The sequence below is a fragment of the Natator depressus genome, chromosome 8 (genome assembly GCF_965152275.1).
Source record: "Natator depressus isolate rNatDep1 chromosome 8, rNatDep2.hap1, whole genome shotgun sequence".
Classification (NCBI taxonomy): domain Eukaryota; kingdom Metazoa; phylum Chordata; order Testudines; family Cheloniidae; genus Natator; species Natator depressus.
In genome coordinates this window covers 22983499-22995926 of record NC_134241.1, presented here as the reverse complement: position 1 = coordinate 22995926, position 12428 = coordinate 22983499, and the positions used below count along the sequence as shown (strand labels likewise).

The window sequence follows — 12428 nt, the reverse complement described above, 5'->3', positions numbered from 1 at the left end:
CTTCATGTAGGTATTTAAAGACTATGAACAAGTTGCCCGTAACCTTCTCTTTGTTAAGCTAAGTATATTGAGCTCCTGGAGTCCACCACTATAAGGCAAGTTTCCAATCCTTTAATCAATCTCATGGCTCTTCTTTGAATCTCACCAATTTATCAATATCCTTCTTGAATTGTGGACACGAAGACTGGATACAGTAGTGGTCTCATCAGTGCCAAATATAGAGGTACCATAACCTCCCTACACCTACTCAAGATTCTCCTGTTTATAACATCCAGTGATGACATTAGCCCTTTTGTTAAATGACTTCACCACCTCTGAAGGACGACAGTCTCATATTTTGCACTGTGCACAATGAAAATGATATATCTGCAACGTGGCAGCACACAGATCTAGGCAGGATCAGGGCCCCGTTGTGCTAGGCACTGTACAAACACCTGACAGTACAAAGTAGCTCATATATAGTACATCAGATCTCAAAATGCTTTACAAACCAGGGAAGTATCTCTGTGTTAAAGATGGGGAAACAGGTGGAAAGAGATGACGCAGCAAGTCTATGACAGAGGTGGGAACAGGACTCCCATCTCCTGAGTTCCAATCAAGTGGAACTACGAGGACTGCTGTATGCTATGATAGTATTTCAGATCAATTTAAATTCCACCTGCAATAGACCAAAAATGCAGCACTGTTTCCACTGTAATTTAATCAATCTCAGCGGATTTAGGGTTTCGGGGGGTGATGGGGAACAGAAAGGAAAGGTAAAGAAAGTCAGTTGCTTGAGCACATCTCCGTTCCATGCAGTGGCTGGTCTTTCAGAAGTATAACTGATGAAAATCATTATTACTTCTACATCTATACTCCTCTGTTTTCCATATAATTCAGATTTTAGTTCAAAGGGCTAATTTACTAGTGGATATTCCTTAAGGAGTCAGTGAATTTAGGTTGGTCTTTGGAGATCAACATCAAAATTCTGCAGTCCTAAGATAACTATACTTATGCAGAAACAATGCCAGTGTTATCAGGCTTTCAGCTTATTTTATCCAGAAAGACCTCATCTATACCAGAGTAGTTGGCTTTCAGGGCAATCTTTGCTTTTAATTCAATTTTCCATCTGGGTTAATTGAGACAAGGAGGTCAAGTGAATTGGCTAAGGTCACTCAGTGAGAGGCTCAGCTAGATTAGCTTCCTGGTACCACGGCCATGGCTTTAACCCCACTAATGAACTATTAAGACAAGTAGTTTATAATTTACACTGCATCCTGAAAGCTTTTTGGTCATAGAACTTGGAAGTTCTTCATAGTGTCTATGTCATCAGGATAAATAGCTACTATTGTATTTGGAAACAAAGAATTGGTCATTGCTTAGCTTCAATCTTTTGGGTGAGCAGTGTCTTTGTCTAACAGTGGAAGAATCTTGGCATAGTTTGGATCTCTGGCACATTCTTGGAGCCAGTTGTAAACAATTTACGAATCATCCAAGCGCTGCAGCTGGCCCAGGAGTATGCAGATAAGTCCTGTGTCAGGAAACAGTGAAGGGCCTTTTCTAATCAGAGTTAGTGTGTCGGCCCTTTTCCGGTCATACTGAAGCCAACAAACAGAAAATAACTCTCTTGGTATTCTTGCATGCTAAGCCATTCGTTTTGGAAGCCAGATGCTGTGTAATATATCTGATATTTCAAGCCCTTCTCTCTAGAAATCTGCTCAATCATTTAAGCAGTAGTTGGGTTACAGTCCATCTTCTGATTTAGTCTTTTTGAGACATCCATAGCGGCCTCTTTTGTTGCTACTCATTTAAGTCCAAAATGAAAGAAATACTTACTTTTTCCAGGAACTCTGGCCCAAACACAGTTCCTTCTGCTTACAGCACATAAACCCATCATTGTAGAAGGGCATGCCCTCCCACCCCCTCACTACTGGATTAAGGTTTGTTCTCTCTCACACACGCGCACACACACCATCTCTTAAAGAATAACTGTGCTTGGAAACACAAGTGACTCAGCAACAAAGTGTTCTTACCTCTCAGCAGTCAAGTGCTTATTTGTCCTGGAGCAATGTCAGGTTTTCTTCTTTCAGAGCGTTAGTGTTTACTCACAACAAGGTTATTTTGATGGACATCAATCTTGACATTTTAAAAGGCATCATTCGCACATAATCTACTGTGTCCACTCTCTACTTGGAGTTTCACCATAAGAATTTATTAGACAATACATTATAGCTATTTACAGATTCCCCATTAACCTCTCAAATACTGCTGAAATCAAGAAATGAGGCGTAGAAACGTGTGTAATCTATTATCATTCAGCTGGATGAAATTTAACTCCCCCTGGCAATCATGATCAGTAGACAGATACACAGGAGTATACCTTGTTAGTTTGTTTATGAACAGATCTGATATTCATCGCTATTGAGTCTTGTAATTCTTCTAATATAAACCTGCAAATATTACCTGTTTTGTTTAGAAATCAAAAGATAAGCAGAATAGTGCTTTGAAATTTCTCCTGTTCTACATAGCAAACATAATATTAATGGATTAAAAAAACTAAGGCATATTAATTTGCATTATGAGTTTTCACCTGTGAGCAAAGTACTGCATTTCTAACAACGTAAGTGAACAAGTTAAAAAGAGCAGGGCAAGTCTGCTCCCCTCCCTCACTCATGCGTTAAAAATGAAGTAAAAAGCAAGCTCACAACTGATGTAGATTTAGTTGCCGACTATTTCACATGATCTCACATTCTCCATATCTGTAGCATCAGGTCTTAGAGACTAGTCAGAGCTTGCCTTCTAGCAGAAAGGAGCAATTCTCATTCTCTTAGGCACTAAATCTAATGAACGTTTGCGGATCTCAAATAGCTGGCAAAAGAAGAGGTGCTGAGGAAAGCTTGTGAGAAAGGAGGTCAGGTGCTCTATTTTGATAGGCTTTCCTATTGGTTATTAATGTGATTATGCACTAAGCACACTTTGCAGTTTTCTGGTGTGCTCTTATTTATGCCCTTTACATAGAGGTATCCATTACTTTTTATATGATTTGGCAAATTTAATGAACAGGAGGAATTGGCTCAAATAGATTGGCCAACAGTGCAAGCGGCACACTGCCTATAGATTGTATAGAAAGTTTTGGCAATTTGATGCTTCTCTTTTCTTTTTGTAGTACATGCAGAAAACCTGTACATAAACCACAAACTGCTGAAAAACCAGCATTTAGGTCTTAAGCTTCCAGTAGATAGGTGGGTTATGGTTATCATCAATGAATCAATCAAAAGAGAGGCAGCAAATAAAAACAAACTGAGATGGGCTACTGCATGTTCATGTCCTATGCACTACAGTTGTAACCATGTCTGTCCCAGGGGTGAGGTAATATCTTTTATTGGACCAACTTCTGCTGGTGAGAGAGAAAGCTTGTCTCTCTCTCTCTCATCCACAAAAGCTGGTCCAATAAAAGATATTACCTCACCTACCTTGTCTCTCTAATGTTCATGTCCTGGCAACTTAAGTTAGGCATAAGGTGTTCACACTGAGGAAGTCCAAAGCAAATAAAAGTCATGCAAATATATTGTATATCTGCAAAGATTTGCATAAGTTAAGCTTTTGCCATGTTTGTGAAATTGAAAAAGCAGAAGTTAGTGTCAAGTGATTATTCCAAACAGGCAAGAGGCAGCAGTCATCTGCAGAGGCTGGCTGGAAGCATGAAAATCACTTAATGTGAATGCCAGTCTTTAGGTATTTCTACAGTAGTTTAAAGCTTTAAGGAGAAACAGGCATAGTCTGACACTAAAGTGATTTTTATGTTCCCATCTTTATTCTGTCAGTGGTTTACTGCCACATGCACCAACACATTCACATGCAAAAATGCCCAGCCAGGCAATCCATAAGAAAAATCCAGGCAAGAATATGTACACTGACTTATTAACACACAACTGATTAAAATGCTGTGGTTTTGTGCTCCTGGCACATTGTGCTGTAACAAGTAACAGCGGAATAAGAGTAAGCAGGAAACACCCTGTGCAACACTTGGGAAAGGAGCAACTAACTCTACATATTAAAATGTTGAGGTTTGTTTATACCTACGTGTAGCTTTCAAGACAAGGTGTTAGTTTGCTGATTTAAGTCTATCCTTGGGAAAGAGTATATTTCTAACTAGAAGAATAAAAAACTAGGAAATTGATGTTACTCATTGCTTTAGCCATGGTGGACAGACTTTAATGTGTAAGACCACATGGTGAACCCCTACCAAAGAATGCTGTTAGCTGCTCTCCAGTACCCTGATCTTGCAGAGACTTAAGTGCATACTTAGTTTTTTACAGGAAAAGGGGCTAAGTTGCCAGAGCTTTGAAGAGATGCACTAAATATATTGCACTCTCTTTGACAGCCCCTGAGAAGAGGACTGGGACAGGGGCATTCTCATCACTAGCACCCAAGGTGATCTACCATGTACTCACTGTGTAAGTGCCTTAAGAAAGGTGGTGAAGAAAACAGTTGTCAAAGTACTACAAATATGAGAAATTTTCAAAAAATAATTAGAAGCTTAAATTTAAAAAGTTATTTTTAAAAAAGGACCAAAGCTCTTTTGTTGATGCATAATGCACATTTAATAGGCAGAGCAAAGAGTCATGAAAACTAATTTATGTTTCAGACAGATGAGGATTGGCTGGGTGAGATTTCATGTAGCTAAGTCTACTGCTCTCAAGAATGGGACTGTCTTGCAGTAAGCGAAAGAGCTTGAGCCTAGAAAGCACATACAGGAGGAAGAGACTTCAGGTCCCCCTCTAATTTCATACTCACTAATTATGGTAATACTTATCTATCTGGAGTAACTCTGAAAAGTCAGGGTATCTTGTGTACACGTTTTAATTGTATGACCACAGCACATCCTTCAAACGGCCATGCCTCAAGACTCCCATTCCCAGCTGGGATACAAGGAACTTTACTGTGAAGTGGCAAGTTCAGGGGACTAGCCTGATCAAAAATCAGTATTCCAAATGTAGTTTTTAACTCTCCTATTGTGCCTATGTATTACAAGGATTCTCCAAACATACCTGCTGCAACAGTGATTGCAAATGGAACAAATAAAATAATACTTAGGTGTTACAGAGTACTTTTCATGGCACAAGACACTCTATGTCAAGCCAACAGTTTATGTCAAGCCCTAAGACTACTATATCAAATCAGCATCTCTTGCACAAGTAAATTTACTGCATGTAGGGTTGGATGCCTCACCACATCTCCCAGAAATCCAGTCAGCAGCTTGGCTGCGTGCGTGCGTCCATGCAGCTGTATATGACTGCTGATGGACTTAAGTCATTGCTCAGCTCTGAGACTAGGGACTCTACTCCTTATTTGGAGGTTAACCTCCTAACAAAGGAGCAGAGTCTGATCTCGGTTACACCAATTTAAATCCAAAAGCCAGAACTTCACTGGATTTAGTGAGATCAGATGTGGCCTGAAGTCTCCTCTCTGCATCAGTGAAAAGCACAGGATAGGGCTTGTAATGATGGCTTTCGTTGCTAAGTCTATTGCTTTAACACAGCCTCGCATGATTAGGAATGAAATCTTTCTGCCATCAGTACCATTAGCAATAATTCTGACAGAAAAACAAGTCCCCCAAAAGCTCCAGAGACCTTTTTCACACAGATCGATATCTAGCTCACTATACTCAAACCTAACCCCAAACCCTGAAAGTAAATATCTTCCTTCTCGAATCATCCACCTTCGTAATTTATTTAGATCAGCACCACACTTTACATCGTATTGAGCCTCTTACAAATATGGCTGCTGAAACTGGTAATGTGCCACAGCTCTAGAAATCCTTATTACGTGCAACTTCACTTAAGGCTACTGGGAACAGACAAGTACAGAGCAGGAGTAGCTGGAGGACTCAGCTTTCAGCCTCACTGCTCTACAGAGTAGAGTTCAATTTAAGAAAACACTGACTTCAGCAGAAGCTCTTGAAACAATCCTTCCTTCCTAGGGATTACACAGTGCACAAGACAGATGGAATGTTTTAAACCTGGCTCTTACTAGATTACTCAAAGGATGGGGTCCACTTAAAAAAAAAAAAAAACACATACACACACACGTACGAGAACTTTTTAGCTACTATTATCAACCTGAGGCTGACTAACCAGATTAGTAAAAAAATGTTTCTAGATTTTTCAGTTTGTTTTGTGCATTCAACAGCACTATGTATAGTCAGTTTCAGTTTGTGCCCTGTGTGATCACTTGCCCTTTTATGTATGCATCTTCCAAACAACATTAATAATAAACGGAGAGAGGATTTTTTGTAAAAATAATAAAATAAGGAAAATAAAATAATAAAAGCACCAAAAGTGTCTGGACAACTCTGGCAGTGGCATAGTGCCTACCAACAGTTACCAACTCATATTTTCAAACTGACTAGATTTCAATTAACACTATCCTTTAAATACAAGAGAAAATGCAATATTTGGGCTGCTGAAAATTGCATCCAATATTCCAATTACTATTTTTTAAAAAGTATTCTAAGCATCCAATTTTCATCTGTGTTTAGCCAGGGAACTAAGACTTCATACAAGAAGATTACTTACACTCATGAAAACCACATCTGAAAACCAATCATATTTGGCCAATGTATACTAAATAATAATTCTATTTTTTTTTTTTGGCCATTTCCTTATTTCTGAGCATTGCATGCAGGTGCTCAGAAACCGCAATCACAGGGGCATATAAGTACTTAGAATCTAATTAAATCAATCAGAAGACTATTTCCCGGAACAATTTCATTAACAGTACCCTTTGGCACAAATTTGTCCGAGAGGCAGCATAGTCCAGTGAATAGAGCATTGGGCTAGAAGTCAAGAGACTGTTCTATTTCCAGAGAGCCTAATGACCTGCTGTGATGCTTTGGGTGAGTCACTTCACCTTTGTGCCTCAGTTTTCCCATGTGTAAAATGGGGACACTGATATTTACCCTCCTATTTGAGATCCATGGATGGAAACTGTCACAGGGCCAAGTACTTTTTCACAGCCATTCTTTTATGCACAGCAGATTCAGAGATACGTCGGCACTAGAGCTGGAAAAACAGTTTTGTTTGAAAAACTGACACAAAACTGCCTCTAAGAAAAAAATGTGTCTTTGCCAAATTTGTTTTTGAAATTTTCCAGTTTAACAAAAATGGAAACATTTCTGAAAAAGACTGAAATGTTTCCAACAATTTGATTTTTGTGTGAGGAAAATACTTCACATTTTTTGATCAGCTGGACTATGCGCTTTACAAACAAGACTTGGGTAATTTAAAAAATGTTATCCCATTAGGAAACTGGTAGAAAGAGTCTTTTAGGTCTGAAGGGAAAGGAAATTTGGTATTTTTATAGACCCTTGTCCACATCTATTTTCAGAGTTTGGTATAAAAGAAAACGGACATTCTTTTTGCAGAAGAGATTGAGTTCTTTTCTAGAAGGACAGGTCAGAAGTGTGACTAGGGTGACCAGATGGCAAGTGTGAAAAATCGGGATGGGGGGGGGGGGGGGAAACAGGCATCTATTTAAGACAAAGCCCCAAATATCAGGACTGTCCCTATAAAATTGGGACATCTGGTCACCGTAAGTGTGACACATCGGCACCCCTGTGAGGTGAAAGACTGCATGACAGAGCTACGTGTAGCACAAGCAAGAAAGTGATTCACTTTGCACAAGCACTAAAAATTTAAATTTTTCTTGTTGAGTGTCTCTGACAGTTGCTTCCTCAATAATGGTTTCAGCAAGGCAATTTCAAGCAGTAGAATTTTCCATGGCCAGGAAGGGGGGAGAACCCACAAAAACAAAACAAGCTCCTCCCCCAAAACAGACATCTAGTAAGATTTTTTTTTTTCCCTTTTAAAAAACAAGTGCTTTGGGAGATTTACCCACTTTTGTCTACAAAGAATTTTACCTAGCCATGCAGTTTTGTTATTTCTACAAAACTTGTCATAAAGATTACTGTGCACACAAATTATATGCATGAATTACTTACCTAACATTTCTGTTTTTAATTTTTCATTCCGCTCTTCAATCTGTCTAGGTAATCGCTGAAAGAGTATAAGAGAAGACCAGATTCAGAAGGATGCTTTTGGCAATCTTATCAGATAAATGTATATACTGTATTTTGCATACACATACCCAGGATATAGACCCACTACCTATGGTCTAAAAGAAATGCAGATGTAAAACACAGACATTTCCATCTTGTTTAGAAAACCTAACATCTGCCCTATTAGATGGGGGAAAAAATCAACGTTCATTTATAAATAATTTTTCATGTCTAGGTTAAGGTGGTCAGATGAAGCCTATTTGCTTTCTCCTATTTTAAATGAAAAGCAAATAGAATTAAAAAAAAAAAAAGACAGAATCAAAATCTATTTTTAGCTATATCTCCAGTGTGACACTTATTAGTCTTGATAAAAGAGACTGTAAAAAGCCAACTGCAACCAGGCACCGTGTTTAAGTTATGAACACAGACATACTGGGTGTGGGAGGTGAAGGGGAGATTGCTGGGAATCTGGGTCATTTGCATAAGATTGTAGAGAACTTCCATTTTATGAAACATATTAGAAAATTTCAGATGGTGCTTTTGCCAGCTGTTCTTTAAATTTGCTATTTATGCACTTCAGGATCTCGTTTTAATAAAGAAGTACCTTGTTATGTAAGACATGACACACCCAAATCTGAGAGATGACAGAATGTTAGAGATCAACTAGAGATCAACTCTATCCTGCAAGTTCCTCCATGGTGGAGGGGAACTCCAGCACCCATATGAAGTCACACTGTGCAGTATCTGGGTCCTAGTTACATACTCTTCTTGCTATTGAGTATCACATTAGGCCTTTGGTGCAATCCTCAACAATGAAAGCTCGCAAGTTTATTTTAAAACAAGGATATTAGGCAATTTTACACAAAGTCTTAAATTTCTAGAAGTCAAGGATTTCTTAAAATTATGCCTAAAACAGTTGCTAAGCCATCAAGTCAGCTCACACCCTTATAGTGCATTCTACAATGAGCTCTTGCTAGATGAATACCATGAAAATATTAATGAGAAGTTTGTTGCATTGTAAGTGTATACAGTACTTCATCAAGACAGAATTAAGGGATTAAATTTACCATTTTGGTAAAGAAAAAGAGGAGCAGTCTAATGTATATTGATTCACAGAACCATCACTGTTATAACAAAATTAAAATGTAGTATGGATGACATCCATTCATTGTACATCACATATATATTCAAAGGAATTTTTCTGTTGTGCTCATCAGCTTATAACAGAGCATTTGAGGGAGTAATTCTATGCATTGAAGAACTGCAATCACAGCTCTTAATGCTAGCAACTCTTCTTGCTGGAGATAGACCTGTGAAGGAGCAGAGACAGAATAGCTCCAGAAGTACCCTCCATAGATGCATAAATAACAATCACTGATTATAACAGGTGAGGAATTCACTTCTCACCTGCTCCTGGAACTCTAGAGATCATCTTTATATGTGTAATTCACTTTTCAGGGGGGATAAGTGAAAACAGCGCCTTCCCTGAAAGTATAAGCAGGAGTTGGGAATGAGTGAATGGGGTATTCAGAGGTAGAGGAATCTCAGTTTCAGGAAAGGGTGGAGATACCAGGTAGCAGGAAGGGTACAGAGTGTTCCAGATTCCCCTAACTATAGGTAGTGGGTTCCACGCATAGCTGTAATATGTCGCTAGCAATTCCCTCATGTAGGTAAGCACAGTAGATCCCTAATACTAGCTTTGACATAGACTTAGTTTATTAAGAATCCATATGACATGATGATTCTGCAGCCACAGAGTTGAGTGCACAAGAACATCAACAGTAACAAAAGTTATTTATATGCTATTATAAAATTATTAGAACATTTTTTAAAAGATCAAGACCTCTCCAGTTAGAACCTTTGAACACAGAACGTTTGAACTGTAGGAAAATTTTGCATTTTGTTGGATTATTTTTATACACCACCACCATAAAAACCTCTGAAAATAGGGTTACAGTTTCAAAATGCTGGATTTTAAATTATTCTTTTCTTGTAACAGTTTGCTTCTGAAGTTCGATAAAGAACTAGAACTGAAGTTCGCTTCGTTTGTTATGTTCTGTAATTTAAAGCCTTTCTGAGCCATTATATGTAGGTTAGCTCTCCTGACATTTTTTTATATCTATATAAACAAACACTTATTTATAACAAAGAAAGAAGCTCCTGGAGAGAGGTGCTTTTTAAGATTTCTTTGCAGACCATTGCAGGCTGGTAGAGACACGAGATTACAAATATCAGCATTGGGTTATTTGTTCTGTTTTTGTTTGTTTTCCTTTTAAAAGTACGTCCTTGAAAACTCTAGGTGCCTTTGCTGTCCTGTATTAGAGGGTTGGCAGGTATGTGGGGGCAAAGATGCCCCTTTGAGTTTCCACCATTACTGCACGCATGGAAGAGTGTCTTGCTATGCCAGAGCTTCAATACTAATGAGAAAAAAATAGGCTAAAAAAAAAGTCAGAAAAACTGCAGGAGTGAGGGCTGTTAGGGTATGGAATAGACTCCAATTTTCTAGAAACCACATTGCTCATTTACAGCTAGATCAGACAGTTGCGCAGGATAATGCACCGAAAGATAGCCAGAAAGGCTTTTCAACAGATATTCTCTGGGGAGTGGCTCCCAGGGAGGAATGCAAAAACCTAAACTCCCCTCCTGCCTCTCAATGATATTGATCCCCACTGAACTAGTTATTTCTGCTAAAGTGAGTAGCAGTGATAGTGAAAGATCCAATGTTAACATTAAAGTGTGCCACTGCAGTGGTGTGTAGACAAGCCCTCAGTATCTTGCAAGGGGTATATTGCAAATTGGACTGAAGTAAGATAGGTGACAGAACAGGGTATGTAGGCATCACTTACTCTCTCTTTACTTCCCAACTACAAAAATAAGGATAATTACCCAACATTAAAGCACTTTTTAAAGCTACACATCAAAGAGAGCACTGTGTCCATCCCTGACCGGTACAAGGTCGTGAGTGTCTCACGTGTCCCTTCCTGACTGGTACAAGGTGTTGAGTGTCTCGTGGAGTCAGGCTCTATCAGCATTAGGTACATTTTCACTGGAAAAGGTCTTTTGTGATTCTGAAGCTCACATTAGATTGGTTTTGCAGGCAGTACATTAGCAATGAGAACTAATGTCTATTGCCTAGTTTACACTTAAAAGTTTTGCTGGCATAGTTATGGTGGCTAGGCGTTTTATTTTTTCTAAAGTCACACCCCTTGACATAGCTATTCCAGCAAAAGCCCCAATGTAGATGCAGTTATACCAAACAAGAGGCTCTCCTTTTGGCAGTATAGCTTATTTTATTCAGGGAACTGGTTTAAGCAACACCAGCAAAAGAATTCTTTTGCTAGTATAAATTGCATCACCGCTAGCTGCTAAACCAGCAAATCCTTTCTAGTGTGGGCAAGGCCTATGACCGTTTAAATAAGAGAATTTTCAACTAGCCAAAAAGCCTTCTCTCTTTTTTTGGTAACGTTGTTAAATTTAGCATTAATGATGGCCAGCGGCTCACATTCCACAGACCATGGTTTACTTGTGGTGGTCTGTTGACACCTGGCTGTTCATATGGCTCTTCTGTTTTCAGCTGAGCAACTGCATCTTGATTCATTAGGAAGGCTTTTGACACAGTCCTACATGACACTCATAAGCAAACTAAGGAAATGCAGCCTAGATAAAATTACTATCAATGTGGGTGTACGCTTTGTTGAGACTGTACTCAGAGTAGTTTATCAATGGTTTGCTGTCAAACTGTGTGGGCGTATCTAGTGGGGTCCCATAATGGTCAGTCCTGGGTCCAGGTCATTAATGACTTGGATAGTGGCGAGAGTGCTTATAAAGTTTGCAGATGAAAACCAAGATGGGAGGGGTTGCAGGCACTTGGAAGGAATGGATTAGAATTCAAAACAACCTTGACAAGTTGGAGAATTGGTCTGAAATAAACGTGAAATTCAACACAGACGAATGAGAAACCAAATACACATCTAGCCAGTTATTCCCCATTTTGTAGTTAGTAATACTGCCGAAAAGGATCTGGGCGTTACAGAGAATTACAAATTGAATATGAGTCAGCAATGTGAAGCAGTTGTAAAAGGCTAATATCATTCTGGAGAGTATTTAACAGGAGTGTGACCTGTAAAACACAGGAGGTAATTGTCCTGCTCTACTTGGCACTGGTCAGGCCTCAGTTAAAGTACTGTATCCAATTCTGGGGGACTTACTTTAGGAAAGATGCGGACAAATTGAAGACAGTCCCAAGAAGAGCAACAAAAATAATAAAAGATTTAGGAAAGCTAACCTATGAGGAAAAGTTAATAAACCTGGGCACGTTTAGTATTGAGAAAAGACGACTGAAGCTGGGACCTAATAGTAGTCTCAAACAGGTTAAGGTCTGTTATGAACA

At 38.9% G+C, this 12428-nt stretch overlaps 1 protein-coding gene across 2 annotated transcripts in view; it reads right to left on the bottom strand.

Moving 5' to 3' along the window:
- TTC1 (tetratricopeptide repeat domain 1) overlaps window positions 1–12428 on the bottom strand; it is a 46390-nt gene that overhangs the window by 9595 nt on the left and 24367 nt on the right. The window contains exon 7 of one of the 2 annotated variants that reach the window (XM_074960611.1): window positions 7982–8036. In XM_074960611.1, the coding sequence (XP_074816712.1) occupies window positions 7982–8036 (55 nt within the window). Of the gene's footprint in view, window positions 1–7981; window positions 8037–9445; window positions 9524–12428 lie in introns of those variants that run through there. The other variant, XM_074960612.1, reaches the window with a different exon arrangement.